The sequence below is a fragment of the Zingiber officinale genome, chromosome 1B (assembly GCF_018446385.1).
Source record: "Zingiber officinale cultivar Zhangliang chromosome 1B, Zo_v1.1, whole genome shotgun sequence".
In the NCBI taxonomy this organism is placed as follows: domain Eukaryota; kingdom Viridiplantae; phylum Streptophyta; class Magnoliopsida; order Zingiberales; family Zingiberaceae; genus Zingiber; species Zingiber officinale.
This window is the reverse complement of record NC_055986.1, coordinates 8,442,785-8,466,790: the sequence shown is the minus strand read 5'-3', so window position 1 is coordinate 8,466,790 and position 24,006 is coordinate 8,442,785. Positions and strand designations below refer to the sequence as shown.

The 24,006-nt window shown below is 38.3% G+C and overlaps 2 protein-coding genes across 3 annotated transcripts; one reads left to right on the top strand and one right to left on the bottom strand.

The window, feature by feature from the left end:
* The first annotated feature begins 1,527 nt into the window (after positions 1-1,527).
* LOC122024785 (uncharacterized protein At2g29880-like) lies at positions 1,528-10,770 on the top strand. The gene is made up of 2 exons (XM_042583526.1): positions 1,528-1,875; positions 10,342-10,770. Exons 1-2 carry the CDS (start codon positions 1,528-1,530, stop codon positions 10,768-10,770), a joined length of 777 nt encoding a protein of 258 aa, XP_042439460.1.
* A 3,387-nt stretch (positions 10,771-14,157) lies between these two features.
* LOC122049177 (acetolactate synthase small subunit 2, chloroplastic-like) lies at positions 14,158-23,677 on the bottom strand. Of its 2 annotated transcripts, XR_006130868.1 has the most exons (13): positions 23,376-23,677; positions 21,859-22,072; positions 21,392-21,475; positions 20,448-20,516; positions 20,262-20,345; positions 20,007-20,159; positions 19,107-19,193; positions 17,893-17,997; positions 17,693-17,815; positions 17,464-17,616; positions 15,484-15,549; positions 14,386-14,625; positions 14,158-14,308 (listed from the first exon to the last, which is right to left on the bottom strand). XR_006130868.1 is itself a non-coding variant. In XM_042610609.1 (12 exons), the coding sequence occupies exons 1-12, from the start codon at positions 23,612-23,614 to the stop codon at positions 14,542-14,544; spliced, it is 1,461 nt and encodes a 486-aa protein (XP_042466543.1). In that variant the 5' UTR covers positions 23,615-23,677; the 3' UTR covers positions 14,317-14,541. The 2 variants fall into 2 exon arrangements, 1 of the variants encoding a protein (XP_042466543.1); XM_042610609.1 differs by lacking the exon at positions 14,158-14,308 and having other exon boundaries at positions 14,317-14,625.
* Between the last annotated feature and the right edge of the window lie 329 nt (positions 23,678-24,006).

Below are 24,006 nucleotides of genomic sequence, written 5' to 3'. Positions count from 1 at the left end.
TAATATCTTTTCTTCACATTATTGCACATAATGTGAAGAATAGGATCCTAAAACAGCAAACAACTAGATCCAGCGAGACAATTAGTAGGCAATTTCATTTAGTTTTGAACTCTATTATGCGGTTACACAACATTTTGCTTAAGAAGCCAGAACCAATCTCAGAAAATTACACGGATGACAGGTGGAAATGGTTCAAGGTACAAGTATATGATTTCTATACATTTTTTTTATTAATCAATTTAATGTACATAATAAAATAAATTGATTTTATAATACTTCTTTGAGTGTAGGGTTATTTGGGAGCATTAGATGAGACTTATATTAATGTCAATGTGCCAACAAATGATAAACCTAAGTATCGAATCAGAAAAGGTGAAATTGCAACCAATGTCTTGGGTGTATGCACACCGAACATGCAATTTAGCTATGTCCTACCAGGTTGGGAAGGATCTGCGGCAGATGGTAGAGTCTTAAGGGATGCTATTAGTAGGAGGAATGACTTGAAGATTCCTCAAGGTAATTAAGTTATAATTATTGTAAAATAATAGTCACTTGTAATATATTTAACAAATATTTGATTTATATATCCGATTTATATATATATAAAAAAAAAAATATATATATATATATATATATATATATATATATATATATATATATATATATATATATATATATATATATATAAATCGAATATATATATCAAATATTTGTAATATATAATTACAACTATATATATATATATATATATATATATATATATATATATATATATATATATATATATATATATCTATATATATATTAATACTTGTTCACTCGTAATATATATATAGGTTGTTATTATTTGTGTGATGCTGGATATACAAATGGGGAAGGTTTTTTGGCACCATACAGACGTCAAAGGTACCACTTGACTGAATGGAGGCAAGGTTACCAACCAGCGACAGCCAAAGAATACTTTAACATGAAGCATTTTCAAGCAAGAAATTGCATTGAGAGGTGTTTTGACATTTTGAAAGCTAGATGGGTTATATTGAGAGATAAGTCATTTTATTCTGTTAAGACTCAATGTAGGATTATTTCTGCTTGTTGTATTCTCCATAATTTCATAAGGTATGAAATGACAATTGATCCGATAGAGACTGAGCTTGATGTCCTTGATTCAAATGAAAGTGGTGGTGGTGGTGATGATGATGATGATGATGATCTGATTAAGCATTGTGAGACCAGTTCTGCTTGGACTAAATGGAGAGACAAACTTGCAGATGATATGTTCACGAGCTAGCAGTCATCAATTAATTAAATTTAATGTTCTTTCTTGAAATTTAGGTTTCTTTTCCATGTACTGAACTTTTTAATTATGTTGTATTTCGATTTATTATCCATTTGAATCATTTGAACAATATGATTGTTTCTGCATTTTGTGTATTATTCATTTGAACAATTTGATTATGATTTGTGCAAGAACAATGTGTTATTTGAATGGTTTAATTTCAGTTTTCAATAGAAGGAAAGAGCCAAAAGATGCCAAATGTAGTTGAAAACGTAGAAAGTTCAATGTCACCGAAGATCAAAAGAAAAACTCAAAGTACCAAAGGCTTATGGACAAAACAAGAGGATGTTGCATTGGTTGATTGTCTTGTTGACTTGAGTAAAGATTCAGCTTGGAAGAGCGAGAATGGTTTTCGAACTGGGTACTTGGTGCATTTGGAGAAACTCATGGCTGCTAAATTGCCATCAAGTAGTTTGAAGGCTACTCCTCATATTGAGTCAAGATACAAGCTACTAAAGAGACAGTTTCATGCTATCACCGAGATGTTGAATCATAGTAGTGGATTTGGGTGGAACGATATTGAGAAGTGTATTATGTTGGTGCGGGAAGCATCCGACGATCGAACCTTAGTTTTGATAATGGCAAAGGATTCAAAGTTAAGTTAGTGTGTGATCTAACATGTTTGAATAAGTGTTTCAGGAAAGTCCTAGCTGCGGTTAGGCAAAGGGGAAAATCCTAAGGGGTGGTAACCTTAGGTCCTAGGGGGCGGTAACCCTAGGTGAGGGAAAACCCTAAGGGGTGGTAACCTTAGGTCCTAGGGGGCGGTAACCCTAGGTGGAGGAAAACCCTAAGGGGCGGTAACCTTAGGTCCTAGGGGGTGGTAACCCTAGGTGGAGAAAAACCCTAGGGGGCGGTAACCCTAGGTCCTAGGGGGTGGTAACCCTAGGCGGAAAGTCCAGTCGGTCTGGAGGACCGGACTGGCATCAGGTAATCTCTCCTGAGGGGAGTAGGTGAGGACGCGTTCCCCGTAGAGGGAACAGTAGGCGTCGGGTCGACCTAGGGTTTCCGGTTGGAAATCCGAAGTCAGACTCGGATAGTCCGAAGACTGTCAGCTCTTTTTCACTTATGAATTATCAGATTCTAACATTGTCTTGCAGGGTATGCAATTGCTCGGACTAACCTTGTTTTGCAGGAGAAGCGGCTCCTGGAAAAAGGAGGTCCGGGCGCCCGGGACCAAACTTTATCCCCTGCGTGACTTCACCACGTGGAGCAACCTAGTTGGTTGGCCACGTCACACTCCAGGCGCCCGGAAAGGCCCCAGGCGCCCGGAAAGGCCCCAGGCGCCCGGAACCTCATATAAAAGGAGGGTTGAGGTGCAGCTTTAAACACAACAATCTTCTAAGCAATCTCCGTGCGACAAGCTGCTAACGTCTCAACTCAGAAGTGCTGCAATGACAACCCGGAGCTTCAGTTTTAGTCTTTTTATTGTCGGTACAATATTATTTACTGCTTAAATTGTACTTAGCTTGTAATAGCTTTTACGAATTATAGTTGTTGCCCATCGGAAGCGATCAAGGATCGCGGGCCTTCGAGTAGGAGTTGTCACAAGGCTCCGAACGAAGTAAATCCTTCGTGTCCACTTTATTTACTTTCCGCTGCGTTATTTCTGAACAAGCTTTTACGATTTCGGAAAAAGAAATAGCCACGAGCGCTATTCACCCCCCCCTCTAGCGCTTTCGATCCATCATATTATTATAACAAAAGATTGTTGGTGCAACATCCCTCAGGTCAAGGTTAACCTGGTTGACCAAGCTTGAGTCTTGGTTTGAGTTTCGATGTTTGACAATAAGAGGTTGATTGAAGAAGAGTCAAGTAGGTCAAGGATGACAGGATACTTGACTGGGAAGTCCTAACTGAGATATTAGGCAGAAGGAAAATCCTAGTAAGTGAAGCTAGGTGAAAGTCCTAGTGAATGAAGCCAGGCAGAAGAAAATCCTGGTGAGTGAAGCCAGGTGAAAATCCTAGTGAGTGAAGCTAGGTGAAAGATCTGGTGAGTGAAGTCAGGCAGAAAAGAAGTCCTAGTGAGTGAAGCTAGGCAGATTGGAAGTCCTAGTGAGTGAAGCCAGGCACGGAGAGATCCAGATGGGTCAAGGTTGACCAGACATCTGGTGAAAGTCCAAGTAGGTCAAGGGAGTGACCGGATACTTGGCAAGATGAAGAAAAGTCCAAGTGGGTCAAAGGGAGTGACCAGACACTTGGTGAGGGAGTCCTAGCAGGTCAAGGGTGACCGGATGCTAGGCATGATGAACCAACAAGTCAAGGTTGACCGGAGTTTGGTTTGGGAGGCTTGGGACTTGATTTTGGGCAAAAACCAGAAGCCGAATCGATCAGCCGATCGATTGGCTGAAGCCCAATCGATCGGTTGATCGATTGGGGTGTCCCTGCGAGAAGCCTTCGTCCCAATCGATTAGTGGATCGATTGGGAGGAAGTCGCAAGCGCACAGAATGCCTCTGGATCGATCAGCCGATTGATCCAGAGGTCCCAATCGATCAGTGGATCGATTGGAAAGGTGTTGTATGTCGCGATAAGCCCTGGATCGATCAGCCGATCGATCCAGGAGAATTTCCAGAGTACAGAGGCGCTCTGGATCGATCCGTGGATCGATCCAAAGCCTCCCCGATCGATTGGGAGCAATCCAATCGATCGGGATCCGACCGTTGGCGCAGATAAAGGTCGTTGGCGTGCGTCTTCTTCGGCAGAACTTCTACTGTTCAATCACGATCTTCACCAGCAACTCCACAGCTCTCACTAAGCTCCAGATCGCCAGTTCTTGAAGGTTCTTGGAGGTTCTTCCAAGTCAAGAGGCGGATCAAAAGCAAGAAGAAGAAGCTAGGGTTAGGGCTTTTGTACTCATTGTAAGCTTGTGCTTGTATTTCATTACCTTTCCCTTTCTTCTTGTATTGAGAGTCTTGTAGGGCTTCTCCGCCTTTGGTAGTTACCATAAAGGAGTGTTTCATAGTGGAGGGTGCGTTAGTAAGTGTGGATCCTCGGACTAGTCACCTCTTGTGAGGTGGATACCAAGTAAACCATCCTTGTTAGCGTTGCGTGTTTTTGTTTCTTGTATTTCCGCTGCATATCTCTGAAGAAACAAACAACGACGAGCACCTAGCACGCGACGAGCTATTCACCCCCCCCCCCCTCTAGCTACTTTTCGGTCCCAACAAGTGGTATCAGAGCGAGGTCGCTCTTCACCGGAATCATCGCCGGAAGGGGCAAACAAAACAAGCAAAGCTAGAGGGTGAAGAAGTTGGAGCAAATTCATCAAAGTCAAAGAATTCAAGAAGCTCAACTTCAAGATGCAATTCCAAGATGGACTTGGATTTGACACGAGGGTGGCTCCACCATACACATCTACAAGCTTCGATTTTTGGAAATCAAGGATCGAAAACTTCTTAATGGTGGAGATAGAGCAATGGTTTGCTCTCATGGAAGGTTTTGAAGCTCCCACAAATTCCAAGGGCAAAGTACTCAAGAGGAGCAAGTGGAGCCAAGACCAAATCCAAAGATGTGAGGCCAATGACAAAGTGACCAAACTTTTGGTCAATTTGTTGCCGAGCAACATCTTGGAGAAAATAGGAGAATTTGAAGATGACAAAGAGCTATGGAGCAAATTGGCAAAGATTCATGAGATCCCCTCCACTGTACAAGATCAAGAAGAATCCAAAGAGGGTGACTCATTGGATCAAGACCAAGAGGAGGAAGACTCCGAAGTTGAGAGATGCTCAACTTCCGAAGAAGAGGAAGTCCAAGAAGTTTCATCCTCAAAGGAGTGCAATCAAAAGAGCAAGGAAGGAGTATATTCCTTGTTTCATGTACAAGAGGATGAAGAAGAAGGTGAAGTCTCCACCTCTAGGATTGAGGGGGAGCAATCTTCATTGACACCGGAACAAGAGCAAGAAGAATCCTCCACATCTGGATCAAGAGAAGAAGAGGATGATGTGGCTTCCACCTCCGCGAGTCAAGTCAAATCTAATGGAGGAGTATCACTATCGGATCAAGAGGAAGCCTCTACATCCACATCACATGGAGGATCAAGTGTCATCCCTACATGTGAAGGTAAAACAATTTCAATTAATAAAAATCATATTATATGCTTTGAATGTAGAGAAAAAGGGCACTACAAAAGTAAATGCCCTAAATTGGCCAAGAAGAAGGGCCAAATGGCACAAAAGGGCAAGGAGAAGCCCAAGGAGACCATCCCCGGGACAAAAAAGAGCAAAGAGCACATTGTGTGCTTCTCCTGCAATCAAAAGGGGCATTACCGAAGTCAATGCCCTAAGGGGAAGAAGATGGTCAAGGCTCATAGAGGAAGCTCAAGTCAAGGGGGAGCCTCCAAGGTAAAAAGAAAGGTAACCTTTATTGAGCCTACCCCTTTAAATTATGGTAAAAAGCATGATAGTTCTAACTTATATCATTTTAATGCTATTTACCATGAAAATATGAAGCATGATAGCGTTAAGGAAAAGCATATAGCTTTTCATGCTAAAACTACTACACCTAAGGCTAGGAATATAGGTAAAAATCTAGGCAAGAACACTAAGGGTTTTAGTTATAGGCCTAGAAATAAAAATGCACATGGGTTAAATGAAAAACCAAAATCTAAGGACTTAATGGTAGAAAATCAAGTCTTGAGGTCGAGACTTGATAAATTGGAAAAGACCCTAAAAAGGATGGAAAATATCCTAAAAGGGCAAAATGAGCATAGCCTAGGTCTAGGAGCACAAAGGTCATCCAATGGCCATAGAGGTTTGGGATACAAACCCAAAGCTAAGAAGGATGTGCCCTCTTACCATAGAGTTCCATATAGCTATGGAACAAACCCTAGGTCTAGTGGTCAAGTCAAGAATACTAGGGAGGTCATCTCTAAGAGTATTTTTGTAACAAATGTGACTAAGACTTCTAAGAAGTCTAAGAAAGTCACAAACAAGGTCACAAGGGAAGCAATCCCTAGCGTTGACCTAGAAAAGGTGACCAAGGCTTCTAAAAAGCCTAACAAGGTCACTAGGAAGGTATCTAGGGAAGTTATCCCTAGTGAATACCTAGAGCATCCAAGGAGCACCAATAGGTTTTGGGTTCCTAGGAGCATCTTTTCTACCCCATAGATGGGTTAGAGAGTGTCAACTCTAAGAAAAAGGGTAGTTAACCCAACTTTGGAGAAATTGACACTCAAGGAACATTTTCAAGGTTATTATTAACCTTTGAAAATGAAATGGATTTATGGCTACTCCTTGAAAGAGTAAAATGTGTCAAAATTTGAGAAGTATTGATTTTAATCTTAAATGGCACATATTGGGAAAATTACAAGAACTACCAAGTTGAGATTTTGGTATGTTCTTAGGAAATTAAAGGCAATTTAAGCCTTAATTTAAAGTACTACTCTTGTGGAAAAATGAAATATGCCAACAATTTGAGGAATATGCTTGATTTCAATTGGCATAAATTAATCAAGAGAATTAGAAATGCAAATTTAGGTTTTGGCATTTTCTTGAAGCACTTTGGGCAATCTAGGGTAGAACTTAAGGATTAGTTAAGGTTTAAGGATACTTAGATAGGTAATCTAGGTATAGTGTATTTATGCTAAACCTTGCCATGATTGTTTGCCCATTTTATGTCATGACATCATGTTTATTTTTGCATTCATTCCTTAAGATGAAAAACACAAAAATACCATGTCACGACATACATATATCATGTAGTTATAGGAATTTTCTTTTGAAAATTATTTCTTTTTGATGTATGCCATAACACTATCATGCATTATGTTTATTTCCTTAAAATTAAGGACAAATGTTTTTACAAACAAGTGCAAGTGGACTCAACAAGTAACATCCTTGGTGGATGTTTACCACTCAAAATGCCTAGATAGATATGCATGATCCCTAAATTAGGGCAAAACCAAATTTAACATCTCACAAAGACCCATAAGGTGACTTGTATGTGTTTTATTGCACATTAGATACAAGTGAGATGTTAGGATGATGAACAAAACTCAAGATGTTGATCTAGTGCATTCTTTTGAGTTTTAAATTCATCAAAATACATAGTTATGTGTTTTCCCATCATTGGAAAAGCTAGTGTACAAGTCATGTACATTAAGCCCAAGGAACATGATGGGATATTGGTTTTGAAAATATTTTTAAAATAATTTTAGAAAATCTTGGTGAAGGCTATCTTTTGATAGTAATCACCATTGAATAGTTAGACACAAACTTGAAGAAAACACTAAAGTTTTTGCAAGTATTCAAGTTTGTGCCAATCTTTGAAAATATGATGTATTTTCATAGAAAACTATTTTTCCATGATAAAGTATACCCTAAATAATGTCTACACAAATTTTCACGATTTTTAGATTTTTGTAGAATTTTCTAGGGGTTTCTGAAGTTGACTGAAATAGAAGTTCAACAACTATCAGAGCTCCAATCGATCAGTGGATCGATTGGAGTTCCCCAATCGATCGGGCGATCAATTGAGGAAAGTTCTCCCGCGAGCAGAAGCTCGCTGGATCGATCAGCCGATCGATCCAAGAAGTCTGAATCGATCAGTGGATCGATTCAGCAGGGTTCAATCGATTGGGACTACTTCCAATCGATCAAAAATGCTGATTTTGACTGGGAAAGTCTGATTTCAGCATGTTTGAACCATGGTTAGTCTAGGTAACCATTCCAAACCCTTAAAAATATATTTATATACATAAAAAGGATGTTTTCGTGTTAAAAACAAGGATGGATTGGTTAAGGAAGACTAAATTGAAGTTTAGGTTGAGGTTTGTTTCAATATTAAATTTTTGAACCTCAAAACTTCTAAATTTAGGTTTCCTAAAGGTTTAGGGATTTCAAGTCATTGTTGGTGCAATGACAGAAGTTACCACCATGTCTTTAGGGGGAGGGACTCTTTAAAGACATGAAAACTATTTTTTATGAACCTTGGAAGGTGGTTAACCTTCTTTTAAAGAACATGCTCAAGGTTGAGCGTTTAAACCTTAATGGAGAGTGGATATCCTCATTGTACAAGTGGGTTTAAGTGGAAAATGCTCAAGGATGGGCATTTGGCTACATTGGGGGAGAATGTAGGGTTAAGGATAATGAAGGGTATGAGACTTTCATTATCGTGTTGATCACAACGAATGAAGTTGTGAACAACGATGCACAACTCTTTAGGGGGAGAGTTATCAACAAGTGAATTTTTTTTTTTTACCCAAACATGGGGCATGGGTTGATGTGTGCCTAAAGATGGGGTTGATGTGTGCCAATAGGGGGAGAATGAAATGGAGTAAGTTAGGCTTTCAGTACCTAGAGGGAGTTTGCCCTCTTAGGGGGAAATGAAGGGCTTAACTTATGTATTCATTGCCTAGTGGCATGAAGAAGGTTTAGGCTATGGGATTAGCCTAACTTACATGTGGTATTGTAAGTGATAGTGTTGGTATTGTCAAACATCAAAAAGGGGGAGATTGTTGGTGCAACATCCCTCAGGTCAAGGTTGACCTGGTTGACCAAGCTTGAGTCTTGGTTTGAGTTTCGATGTTTGATAATAAGAGGTTGATTGAAGAAGAGTCAAGTAGGTCAAGGATGACCGGATACTTGACTGAGAAGTCCTAACTGAGATATTAGGTAGAAGGAAAATCCTAGTAAGTGAAGCTAAGTGAAAGTCCTAGTGAATGAAGCCAGGCAGAAGAAAATCCTGGTGAGTGAAGCCAGGTGAAAATCCTAGTGAGTGAAGCTAGGTGAAAGATCTGGTGAGTGAAGTCAGGCAGAAAAGAAGTCCTAGTGAGTGAAGCTAGGCAGATTGGAAGTCCTGGTGAGTGAAGCCAGGCACGGAGAGATCCAGATGGGTCAAGGTTGACCAGACATCTGGTGAAAGTCCAAGTAGGTCAAGGGAGTGACCGGATACTTGGCAAGATGAAGAAAAGTCCAAGTGAGTCAAAGGAAGTGACCGGACACTTGGTGAGGGAGTCCTAGCAGGTCAAGCTAGGCATGATGAACCAACAAGTCAAAGTTGACCGGAGTTTGGTTTGGGAGGCTTGGGACTTGGTTTTGGGCAAAAACCAAAAGCCGAATCGATCAGCCGATCGATTGGCTGAAGCCCAATCGATCGGTTGATCGATTGGGGTGTCCCTGCGAGAAGCCTTCGTCCCAATCGATCAGTGGATCGATTGGGAGGAAGTCGCGAGCGCACAGAATGCCTCTGGATTGATCAGTCGATCGATCCAGAGGTCCCAATCGATCAGTGGATCGATTGGGAAGGTGTTGTATGTCGCGATAAGCCCTGGATCGATCAGCCGATCGATCCAGGCGAATTTCCAGAGCACAGAGGCGTTCTGGATCGATCCGTGGATCGATCCAAAGCCTCCCCGATCGATTGGGAGCAATCCAATCGATCGGGATCCGACCGTTGGCGCAGATAAAGGTCGTTGGCGTGCGTCTTCTTCGGCAGAACTTCTACTGTTCAATCACGATCTTCACCAGCAACTCCACAGCTCTCACTAAGCTCCAGATCGCCAGTTCTTGAAGGTTCTTGGAGGTTCTTCCAAGTCAAGAGGCGAATCAAAAGCAAGAAGAAGAAGCTAGGGTTAGGGCTTTTGTACTCATTGTAAGCTTGTGCTTGTATTTCATTACCTTTCCCTTTCTTCTTGTATTGAGAGTCTTGTAGGGCTTCTCCGCCTTTGGTAGTTACCATAAAGGAGTGTTTCATAGTGGAGGGTGCGTTAGTAAGTGTGGATCCTTGGACTAGTCACCTCTTGTGAGGTGGATACCAAGTAAACCATCCTTGTTAGCGTTGCGTGTTTTTGTTTCTTGTATTTCCGCTGCATATCTCTGAAGAAACAAACAACGACGAGCACCTAGCACGCGACGAGCTATTCACCCCCCCCCCCTCTAGCTACTTTTCGGTCCCAACAAAGATGTCTTTGATGATTGGGTTAAGGTAACTTTTTTCTACTTTGTGTATTTCCATTTCTTTGATAACTGTGGGGGGTTTTTTTTTTGCTAATGATATGTTTTTAATTTAGAGTCATCCAGCTGATATTGGGTTAAGGAACAAAGAGTTCCCCCACCTTGATGACTTGATGTTTATGTGGGGGAAAGATCATGCCACAGGAGATAATGCAGAAACCCCTGCTGATGCAGTAGAAGAGATAAATTTATGCGATGAAGAGGTCGACACATCTAATGCAGAAATATTTGTTGAATGTTACAAAGGTGAAAAATCTAATGATGTCAAGCAAGCAATAAGGAAATCTGAGACTCTGGATTCATCAATTTGTTCATCAAACAAGAAGCCAACCACTAGAAAGAGAAAAAGAAAGGCTGATGATGCTTTAGATGACTTGGTGGGAGAGATTCACAAGTATGTTATTGCTGTTACTGAGGCTAACGAGGAGATGAAGGGAATTTCCACATACTTCAAGAAACAACCGAGAGTGGTGATAGAAAAATGAAGATATATGATGAGCTAATAGAACTTTTTGAATTCTCTGAGCAAGAAATTATGGATGTTGGAGAGCATATTCTCAAGGATGAACACAAAATTGACAATTTCTTTGCATTGCCAAAGGCATTTAGGAGAAATTATGTGATAAAGCAGCTCAATGAGATCCATCCAAAATGAAATAAATATTTGAATTAGGTTCTTGGTACTTTTGTTTTGATATACTTTGGATTGAACTTGAATGTATCTTTTTGTTTGGATTGAACTTGGATGAATCTTTTTTTTGGATTGAACTTGGATGTTATTGGATTGAACTTTAATCAGCTTAATGTGTTGGGTCTACCTTGTCTGTTGCCAACTTTGTGCATCCATGTGATAAATCCTTCTTCTATGTTATTGCTGACTTTCACATTCCTTAAAAGTTGAAATTGATGGAAAATGGTCCAACCAAACAGGATCCCAATTGCTACGAGGGGGTGCTTGGTTCATTGAAGGGAATGGGAATAAGAATAGTATTGATAGAAGTAGGGAATGGAAATGGGGGCTTTCCCATTCCCCTCCTTTTACTAGGGAATGACTCATTCCCATGTTTAGGGTAATGAATCCATGGGACCCACCACTAATCCCCCAAATCAAACACCCACTTTCAATCCCTTTCCCATTCCTCACTCTCATACCATCCAACCAAGCACCCCCTGAGTCTATCTATCATGTTCTTGTTATCGGTTGCTGTAGCATTTGTTCAGAAATATGTCAACTGCTGCAGTATGCTTCCCTAGGTAGACCAACTTTGTCTTGTTGCACTGCTTGTGTGGAAGTAGATTTTAGAGAGTATCATTTAACAATTAAATTTTAACTGGTGTGAAACAACAAGTTAACTTGTTCCACAAGGTCCCAGAAAAGGTAAATTCTTTAACTTAAATGACTCCAAAGACATGTTAGTGTCTTCTTGAGACACTTTTTGAGTTAAAATTGTCATAATATCTTTGTTTCATTATTTGTAAATTCATATTAAGTTTCTGTGTAATTTTCTATAGAACAATTTTGCATTAGCAGAACAGGTTGCAAATTTTTTGAAGACTAACTGGACAACAGATGTAACTCTGATATACAACTACCTTTCCCTCATTCTACTACCCTTTTTGCTTGTTTGACACTGGAGTACAGTCTGCTATCTTTTTCAGGGAAAAGGATAGTCTTCTAAAATGTGTTGTTCTTTACTTTGTCGGCAGCATTTTCTGTCCAACAATTGCCTCTAGCAGAGTTATTCAATGAGGTAGTATATTTTGCATCCCTGATTGATCTTATAAAGCCACCTTCGTTTACTTTTACATGCTTAATATGCTGATTCTGTCATGTTATTTCTAGTTATCTTTAACTGCTGAAGCTCAACAATCTAATATACACCACAAAATTCACGTATCAAATGGTTCAACTATCAAGGTTTCGATCATTTTAACTCATCTCCTCGATCTCAATATATTTCCTTCTAACTTTGCATATTAAAATTTCTAAATTCTCTTCAACTTATTTTTATTGAGTTATTCACTAGGTCCTGTACTATTTTTGGCAAGGACTCGAAAGAAAACTTGATCCAAATTGGACAGCATTAAAAAATTGGACAGAAAATTTGGAGCTCGTCCGAAGCAATTTTTTGTCTATTAAAAATTATGGAATCTTAATGGACATTCAAGATAGTATTTAAACATTTCATTGTTGTGCATTGTTGCGTGTAGAATTTATTTGTACCTTCAGCCATTTCTTTAGCTGTTCCACTGCCTTTGATGTCCCTTACTAGGTATGTTATGCATAACTAGCAAATATAAAGTTACATTTTCAATAATATTACTGATATAAATTTTTTGTTCTATTTATTGTAGCGAGGTCAGTGGTACATCAGAGAAAGGTGTCAATATTTTAACTTCCGAAAAAATGACTCCTAGAGGACAGCATGTTTTTGCTGTTGGCATAGGAGCGTTACTGTTTGTTCTGATGTTCAAGGCTATTACAGGCTTGCCACCTTATATTGGTATTCTTCTTGGACTAGGAGTCCTATGGATTTTGACCGATGTAATTCACATTGGTGCCACCTTACATTGAAATTTGACATATCTGTCTCATTATGATATATATATATATATATATATATATATATATATATATATATATATATATATAACTATTAATAATATAATATTATCATTATTAAATCAAAGATAATATGATAAAATATCATATTAGTTATGTACTAAAATCTCCAAACAAATAAGATTTTATTAGATTATCTAAATTGAACCAAACAACTAATGGTTATGTTTCATTCCCTATAACTTTGATTATGTGATTACTTAGTAATCACATAACTAAGATTATATACCATAACTTGAACCAAACGCACCCTGGATTCTCTATCTGATTAGCAAACACTAACCGAGTTGGGTGTTGTGATTTTGATTATGATATGATAGTGTTCAAGATGATATTACAGAGAGCATAAAACTTCAATATCCAATAATTGGCAATAGCATCTCAGAATCTGTCGTGGAAATTTCAAGAATTCTAGTTGATATCCTGTCTCTGTTCATTTTCTTTTACAGTTGAAAAGCTTTCCTGGTTCAACACCATGTGCATAATTAGTGCAGCCATGCAAAGCAGAGCCCAAAGAAAAAAAAATAATAATAATAGAAGAGAGACTGCAATGCAGAGTTCCCCTCAACCGGGTGAGAGAAATTTGGGTAATCTCTTTAATCAAGTTTAAGGCTACGTTTGGTTGGATGTAATATAATTTAACTTGTAATATAATCAAATTTATAATATAATATAATGTAATCTTGATTACATTACTATATTTGATAATGTAATGTATGTAATCTTTGATTACAAAGGTGATTACATTCTGTTGTTTGGTATCCATTATTTTTTATAAGGAATGTAATTCATATTATTATAAAATGATAAAAATATCCTGTGACCTCTATCGGCGGTCGCCACACCTCTGCCAGAGTTTGCGGTAGCCATCGGCTACCAACGGCCGGCGATCGGCGGCCGCGGTCGGCTGACAACGGCGGCGGCTGGCGACCGGCGGCAGCGGCTGACGACGGCGCGATATTACTGGCTTGTGATTACAGTTGGCGGCAAGCGGCGTAATAATCACATATGACAGCGCCAGCGGTCTAGGCTTACTCGATGAAGGTCAGCGGCGACGATAGTCGGCGGCCGTATCAAAGATGAGTGGACAGCGAATGTGCAGTTAATTCGACATTTAAACTTTGGTGAAACAATGACCTTGTAATGTAATCATTACATAGCATTTGCTTTGTAATCCAGTCTCACTACCTTTTGTAATCCAGATTACATTACATTACAAGTTTTAAATCAAACCAAACAAAATAATCAATTTTGTAATGTAATCTAGATTACATTATAAGGTAGATTACAGACTACCAAACGCAGCCTAAGTATTTGCTAGAGTTACTTCTCACGCGACAGTGAAACACACATTCGATTCTATTCCCACACTTGATGTGCATCTGACAATGAATGATTGGCTAAAAAAGAGAGAAAAAAAACGTCGGTAAAATTGAACGTGTATTCATGAAATTTATTAACAGCATCAGAAGTCTACCTATCAGATTGCACCTCCAACAGCTGAAAAGTCTACTCACAGCAAAGCATCCCATGCGCACTTATGGTTATTTAGCTTCTAAATAAAAGGCAGGGAGATGATGCAAGCAACCAATTCGATGATATTTCAAATTCAGGAAAGCTAGCCCAAATCTGATCACAGTGGTAGGGAATAACCGCGCAGATACTTAGAATCCACCCCTGACTCCCTGATCAAAGCAACTCGGCCAGTTCGTGCCACCTGCAAAAATTGAGGAAAAGGCTCATTTTTACATGATGAAAGCAAAATAGGAACTGCAACTTTGGAACCTAAATGAGTTCTGCGAAATTTGTAGCACAAACGATAGTTCAAATTCGGTTGCTTCTTTGTGATATATTTAGTCACTGGTCACTTCTGTTAAAGAATCCAAGTATCTTTTGTAAATACAAAATTTGTCTAAAGTCACTTCCATAAGTTTCAAGAATTAGAGAGTTAATATGACATTCAATAGACAACATATCTGAATATCATGCAAAAAGCACATTAAAAACTGGATTTTAATCATAATATTTTGAATCAACTATCCGCGTATTGAGAAATCAAATAGCTCAGAAGGAAGAAAAAATCCATCTTAAAATTCATGCCAAAATCCTTACAGAACATCAACAGCAGGCTAAAGGATTACTCCAAATTAACAATAAGAGGAAAGCCAAGAACAACTACAGATTAAATCTTAATCACGTACATTGGAGGAGGATACTAAATCACTGTGGCATTCTTCAGAAAGTTTCATATTGACTGGATAGCCATTACTTAAGAAACCTACAAATAATTCTTAATTTTGGCATGCGGGTGATATAATGTGAAGCCAGAAAAGGAATTATATATACAAATAAGTAAATAACAAGTAGTCAGGAAAGTTGGAACAAAAGATATCAAGAGAATCAAGCTTGTCATGACAATCATACAGCGAATAATATCAGCACTATACAAGAGAAACTAGAGTGTATGATCAAGTCAAGAACTGCAAAAACTACAAGAAAAAAGAAAATAAAACAAATTAAATTCTATTTACATATAAAAGATAATTTTGATCTAAAATGAAGACTATAAACAAACCTCACAGATCCCATAAGGTTCTAACAACCTTTGCAGTGCGACCATCTTGTCCAAATCTCCAGTTAGCTGAATTAAATATAGAAATTGTCACATCAAATCCGGAATACTCAGAGTAAAAGCTAATGAGAGGTACAAATGACATCCATACATTGAAAATTACAAGTTCAATATAGGTAGATTATTCTGAATGCAGTAGGTAAAATAATTGACGACAGATGGACTAGTTTGGTTTGGTGTGCTTTTTTATTGCAAATAAAGAGCGATGAGATATGGTTGATCTGATGTTCATCCAGCAAATACACAGACAGGTCTAGCCTATAAGGATTGATGATGACTGATGAGCACACCTAGAGTGCAGGTGGACTAAGACAACAACATCAAGACACATACAATATCAACTCACTTCAATTTCTTGTAAGTCTTTGCAGTTCGAACTGAAGAACTTGCTTAGCACTGTAAAGATCTCAGTAAGTTGTAATGGAACATAGCATTTAAAACTTCAGGAAACACAAAAGCATTGTACCGTAATTATAAAATTTTCTAATGCAGATGAGCCTATAAATTCGTGAGTGAAGATTTTAGTCACGAAAATGGCATATAACAAGCCAACTCATGTTGTTCGATAGAACTATGCAAACAGACTAGATAAGCCAGTGCCACTAGGTACACAGCCACTAGCACCTCTCAATTTGTTTCTCATAAAAAATTTCATGCTGAATCAAGCATTTGTTCACCAGAGCAAGTCCAATACAAGTACACTTAGACTAAAATACAAGGATGTTTATCAAAATGAAGACTAATATTTAAATTGATGTATATGCTTCCAGCATATGCCAGTTTTTGGCTTTGTTTGGTATTTCCTCCATAGCTACCAAAGGAAAGAAATTTCAATGCCCAAAATTGCAAGGCCACACAAGTCCGATGATTCAAGAACTAAAGAACTTATAAAATGTGTGAGAACTTGTTTGGTTAAAAACCTACTCTACATCTCAATTAACGTCAACTAAAACTAGCCTAAAAGTTGATATTTGGCTACAAAATGAAGGATATTTTAAATATGAACAGCGTCTAGAACTTGTTACCTGAGATCCAAGTCAACTCTGCAGTTGAATGGAGTAGCCTATGACAATAATGCTTAGGAAATAACAGTTAAGAAAAAATGATCTGTTGTGATCAAATACAACAGAGAGTGCAACAGATGAATAAAAATAAATTTCAATATATCTATAAGGTTCCTAATTTTATTGAGGGAAAACTAATGTCTAATAAGTAGCAGAGGGAACTGCTGCAATACTTGGAAATGGTTGCAGCATACTCAGAATTCCACATATAGAAACGTGAAACATAATTCCAAACATTTAAAAGCAGCATTCATCAGATGCATAATGCACATAACCCACTGTGGTTATAGCATAGTGGATAAATGGCCATAACAGAAGTATATATATCAAGATAAAGAATTTAATTGGATCAAAAAATTTATTTATGGATTGATTGAAATAGTTTAGGCTCATATCTAGGTGCTGATAACCAATGGAAGGAGGTGAAATGCTAAGCATCATCAAAAACTGGTTGATGTGGGAACATATAGATGCGAGCTGAGATCTTTTTGTTAGTGTCTGATTAACTCTGATTTGTTTATATGGCTGGTTGATGTGATGTAAAATTATATTCTGTTGAAGTGTGAAATCAAGGAGCAGTGAGTCGTGACAGATGTATTCAGGTAAAAGATGAGTATAGCAGTTTCAAGTGAATTAACTCTAGAATGAGAGAATTGCATTTTTGAGGTAGGATGCTAACCCTATTTAATGATTTGAGTAATTTCTGTTTGACTGGTTCTGGTAGATATTTGTAGGTCTATGCACTAACCATGTGATGCAGGGTGGTAATAGTGGCATAAATTATGGGATGAGATGTTCATGGGATATGGTGTGCAATTGGAAAATTGTGTTGGCCCAAGAAATGTAAATGAAATATTACCTGAAGTGTAATCGTATGATCAGATACATCAACAGCTTTGGCTCTGAAAATATCAGCAATATCTAATATGTCTCTCCTGGCAGCAGTATTTACAGCAACCTTTATAAGCATAAGTTCTCTTTCAGCAAAAGGCAAATGGGTTATATCATGGACCTGATAAATGCACAAGAAACATAATCAAAGGATTGGTATAAGCATATAGTTTACACAAACAAGTTTGTACCCATACCTCGTGAACATCAATAAGCTTGTAGAGCTGTTGTACTAACTTCCCAATAGACTCATCAGTTCCAGGAACAACAGTGGTGATACGAGAAATACCTTCCTCTTCAGCAGGACCAACAGCAAGGCTCTGGAAATGAAAGTATCTATTAAGTGCCAATGAAATCTAAAGATTACATATAATGAAGACCTGGGTAAAAAAAACACCTGAATATTGTAACCTCTGCGAGCAAACACGCCAGTTACCACGTTAAGCACTCCAGGAACATCATTTACAAGAATGGATAAAGTGTGTGAACAGAGACCAGTTGACTGGACCACCAAAAATCAGCAATAATTAAAATTTAGAAATTAAGCAATAACTACAGATCAAGAGTCTGTGCATAAACAGAAGACACATTGACAAATTATGCAAATTGGTTGACCAAGCATTCATGCCAAACTAGATTGTATTGGCTTTGATTTGGAGTTATGTTTTCTTATCATATAATACTAAGTAGGATAGTTTGGGTCAGATTTGGAATAAGTCCTAGTATGATGTAGAATTCCCATGATAAATCTATTACATAAATGAAAATACCTGGGGGCCATCTCTTAATCAATTAATATGTATAATATTCAAATAACTAGATTAATACCCTTGCATAAGCCCGTTCCATGCAGGAAAACTGAAATAATAGAATTTTCATGACTTGCAAGCACAGAGCAATAATCTAAATACATAATTTTGTAAACTGTTTCTTGTTTATATGTAGAGAGATAAGTCACAATACATATTCTTCTAATCCAATCTATGCCTGAAGTTATTAAGTTGGATTACTATAAGTTAAGTTGATATGAGTGACCAAGTTAAGGAAATGTGCATCCATATGTATATGTGGGAATAAGATTAAGCTACCCCCACGGGTTGGCGCAGTTAGTACTTGCATGGGTGTTTGCTCCAATAGGTCTAGGTCAATTTCCAACGGATGCAAAATGTCTCGTTGGGTGTCTAACCTCCCCCATGCAAAGGGCCGTTATGCTAAGGCAAAATGCCCCCCGTGATTTACCTACTTGTATCTTGCCGTGGAGCTAGCGATACTAGACCGGGGGGAGCGATATCACCTTTGCTCCACCGATTGCTTAGGCAACTTTTGATGACTACTTACAGAAAATATGCAACAGCGACAAATATACTTGGAAGAAATGAAAATGCAAAGAAATTTTATGTTCTAAAATATTTTCAATGCAATCAAAATCATTGTCTATGAATATTTGCTCACGACATACAAACATCTCAACCATTTTTCACAAATCAGTTTTCTATAAGATTAATCAGCCCACTAGGATGATTAAGAAAGAGAAAGAGTATGTACATCATCGTCGTCACTATAAGATTAATCAGCCCACTAGGAAGATTAAGAAAGAGAAAGAGTACGTACATCATCCTCGTCAAGAACTCCCCAGTGCGCATCAAGAACTTGATTCACCAAGAAACCTTCGTAAGGTTCCACTGGATAAACATCTCCCTTGGCAAAATCAAACACAATGAAGATTTAGTATTATAAAAAGGAGAAAACAATGAATAAATAGAACACATAAGCAAGAAGTTAATGATTCACTTCATACCTACAAGAACATATTGTGTATGTAATTTCATCCATTGAAGGGAAGAACCGAAGTAACTTTTCCCCCTTTTTCTTCTTTGTGTGTGTGTGTGTGTGTGTGTGTTTTGCTTGTGGAAAAATATATGTTTTTCTTGATGTTGTAGTTATATATTGTCGAAATTGGCAAAAAAAAGAAAGAAAGAAAGGAAGAAAGAAAAGAAACAAATCGCCAAATTCAAAGAACCATGCTATATAGCATGTAGAAATGACATTATACATTGATAATTGATCTATAGATGAACTAAACATTTTAATAACCAAATCCACCAAAAACATGGAAAGAAGGATCAGACAAATTGAAAAATATATAAAATTCATGTAGCCAGTCCCAAATAAATGGAACTAGCATGGCTTGATAATGATGATGACATGTGCATTAAACATTTTGTAAGTTTTTTAAGGTAACAGTGTAAGGTAATATGATTCATGTTTAGTTCCTTCACATTTATACAACCAAATGACCAATAGTTCCTCTTAAATGTTTCCTACTATTTTCCTGTCCCTTTTGTTTCATAACATCAAATCTAAGAAGGTCCTTAACATAACTGTTCCACGGAAACAACACTATCAATACACGTGGACACTATCTTTTCCAGATAAAGAATGAGACCTTGCGGGATTCAGATGAAGGAATGAGGAAAATCAGGGAACTAAGATTAATATCTGATCACTAACCCCAGCAGACTGCTGTGAATTTCCATTGAATTTTGGAACTGGAGTACTGCGAAGAGGTTTAGCAGGTATGCTACCATCAAGGTCTGGGTAAGAAGCAGCAGAAAACCTCCAGAAAGGGGCTGTTTGTCCCATCTTTTCGCGCCTCAATGCAATCTGCAGCATAATATAAGGAACCTGATTTACAGATTAACATTGATAACACAGAACCAGAGAGAGAGAGAGAGTGGGGTTGTTCATCCACCCATGTTTGATGACCTTGCCAGTTCTAGCAATTTCTTTGATCCCAAACTTGCTCAGGTTTCTCTGCACCGCAACAATTTTACCAGGATCTCCTGTTACCTGTAGCCTTAGTCAGTAATCACACATGAACCTAGAAGTACTGACATAGCCTTCAAAGGATGAGAAGTGTACAATCAAACAAAAAGGTTAGAAAGCTTTCACCTCAATAGTCACTGTGTGTTCTGAAATATCAACTACCTTTGCCCTGAACACATCAACCAGACCCATAACCTACAGAACAAAGGTGACCCATATGACAAAAAAGAAAGTTAATATTTTCCACCAAATCAAATTAATTTGATTAATCTTAGATGTGGGGAGGGAAGGGGAGTCTTGGCGTAACGGTAAACTCGTTATCGTGTGGCTTGGAGGTCACAAGTTCAAGTCGCGGAAATAGCCTCTTGCAATGTAGAGTAAGGCTGCATACAATAGATCCAATATGATCTAACCCTTCCCTGAGACCCCGCATTGGGAGGAGCTTTGTGTACCAGCTACCTTTTAACGTGGGGAGGATTGACTAACCCAACCATACTCTTGAATAACAAGTAATTCCTTAAGTGGTTGGATATAGATTTTTCCCATCGTTATCAACTTTTCAACTTTTATAATTTTTTAAACATTTTTCCTTCTTTTTTTACACATCTTGCATGATTTGAAACCCCTGCCTAAGTAGCAACTAACATCAATTTTTTGGCTTGCTTGATCTAGAAAAAGTAAAGAATGCAAAGTTTACAAACTCCAAATAACATCCTGCAATATAATGAGATGGAGACACACAAGCATCACACATATGTTTACTCTAAATTCCATAGTTTGATATCCATGCCAAATGTTAAGTACCGTAGATATCAAGCAATTCAGTTAGCATTGCATGGCGGAAACCGCTTTTTTCTTTAGCACTCTATACCTCTTTAAAACCACAACAAGGTTAAAAATCACAGATTACCTAGGACCCAGATTTAGCTTCAAATAAATAAGTAAATGTGTTATATGATTACATAGATATGCTTGATGCAACTTAAGCATTATACCACCTCGAATTGTAAGCCTTCTGTTTTTTGGTAGGAAAATTCCACAACTACAGAGGATCTAAGTTTAAAGTTTACCTCCGGCCGTTTATCCGGTTCCACATTGAGTTTTATAAGCATCAATTCCCGTTCAACTTGGGCCTCTTGTGATAAATCTTCAACCTACTAAAAAGCATGAAGTCATAGGCCAAAAGAAAGAGGAGATTTATATGGCAAATAAGGGTTCCTTAATAAACCTTAAACCGACTAGTTAAAACAAGTAATTAACATAAAACTTTCAGGTAGCTATTCAAATGATGACTGATTGGTGGAAGGGTCAATCCATCTGAGAACATGATCCATCTCAAAACGGTAAATCTGAAATAACATTATTGTCTGCTCAACTGAAATACTGCAGTGACAGATTTGGCAGAAAGATATTCAAATAAAATCAGTTGCCCATTAAACTAAGAACCATATGGCTGTAAGCTGTAAATGATAAATATCATAAACGAGAATTCACAAGTTAAATAAATCCAGCTAGATAACTAGCATACTAGACTTGCCTTCAAAACATTCACAAGCTTGTTTAGCTGCTCCACTACCTGCTTCAATACTTTCTCCGTTCCTGAGACAACTATGGTGAACAATGCCTTGTCCTTATTCAAACCAACTGCAAGAGACTCAATGTTGTACCCTCGTCTAGCAAATACTCCAGCAATCCTATTTATCATTCCACTTTCATCTCCAACAAACACAGAAATGGTGTGTCGTCTCAACCTACACTTGCACAAGATATTGTGTCATTTCTTTCAGTTGTTTCTAGCCAGACAAGTTACAGAATTGAAAGCCACAGCATGGTTTCAACATGTGAAATATAAAGAATAGTGTGAATATCAGCTCGGTAAATATACCTGAAAACTAAAATAAAGCAACAAAAAGAAACATAAAAACCAATAAAACAATTGATCAGGCACATCCACAAGCATTCAAAAGTGAAATAATGATTGAGTACATTGAGAATAGTGGCAAGGCCAGAGTAACCCATGCTAGGTTGACAAGATGAGCCTCACTCACAACACAAGCATGCTAGGCATGGCCCAATGCAAGCTGGTACCTGGGCATGAGATCCAGAAAGCCTAGTGCACAACAAACCAATTTGGACACAACCCACCATCCCAAGTGCATGAAAACCCCATTTTGTGTTTTTCCAACAAAGAGGTTATGCGTTTTTCATATGGGAAGCATTCTAAAACCAAGAGGTCTATATTGAGGTGTGTTTAGAGGCTACAGGAGACTTGAAAGCTTACACATAGGAAGAATTTTTTTTATCTTGAGGACAATTTTTGGTGATGAAGGAGCATTTGAGGTGAGATTTTAAAAATTTACTACACCATCATTGAGAGAGGGAGCTAAGGAGATTGAGAGTGCCTTGTATACGACTTGGACAATGTTTTCCCCAAGTTTCTTTGTAATTGTCCTCCCATGGTATATATAAACTTGGATCCTCTCGATGGAGAAATCTTAGATCAAACCATGTCATATTACTCTTATCTTGTGTCTATCGATCATCTTGGTATGTTGGAGGTTACGGTTGGTGAACAAAAGATATTCAACGTACTGCTTCTACCATGGGAGACAATTTCATTATGATGCTCCATGGAAGAATATTTCTGGGATGTTAATGAACAAAACGCACTTCTATTCATGATAAAGGTGATTTTGCATTCTGCAAGCATCAATTTAGTTCTAGAGAGAACAGTTTGAGGCGTCAGATTCAAAGAGCGGCCCCAACCCCAGTAGGCGGTGTCAGACATGTTATGGCCCCCAATAAGCCGTATCAGAGCTATTGTGAAACCAGTTCTATGGCGAAGAAAAAAAAGCTTCCAAATGATCATTAGACTCGAGAAAAACAAATACAGATACAATGTGGCTTTTATCAGTCCTCATAATAATTAAAAAGAAGATTCTTTTCATGGGTATGGAAAGAAAAAGAGCCTCAAACTTCGAAAAAATAACCAATACCAAATGCCATCTTCAACACTATCAGCGCTAGACCCAAAAACAGATTGTTTTTTTTTACCTACTACTTGCTCTAGGAGCCGGAGAATCCGCAACCGAGACGAAAGCATCGCCACTCTGCTTCTGGACGGCACAGACGCGGTTCTGCGCAGCCGTCTTATTCGGCCTCGTCCATCCAAGCGTCGCCCTCGAACGATCCACGGTCCTTGAAAGCCCCAGAACGAAGCTCGACTCGAGGTAAGCTCGTGAGAATGGCGCTATGGCGCTCGAAGGAGGCGGACGAGTGGAAACGGTCGCCATGGGTGAGAGGAAACCGAGTGGGCGAGTGTTGGAGGGAAGCTCGCAGAGTAGAGCGATCTGAGCCACGAGATGTCAGATATAGGGTTTTCTCACTAAACTTACTGGACGATTTTACCACTCGTGTTTCGTCGGTAATGACCAGATTTCACAAGGGCATTATAGTCACTTCAAGTTCTCGTTCTGTCGTGGTCGCAAGAATGAGGTAGTCTGAGTCACGTTGGTTGAGACTGGAAACTGAAAGGGGGAAATACGAATCACAAAAGCCTGTAAAACATGGCAGTCGCGACGATTTAAATTTGTCGGATGAATACCGTGTGAATCTTTTCCTTTTCATTTTGTGAGTTTATGAAATTATCAAATCATGTATCAAATTATATAGAATAATTTTAAAA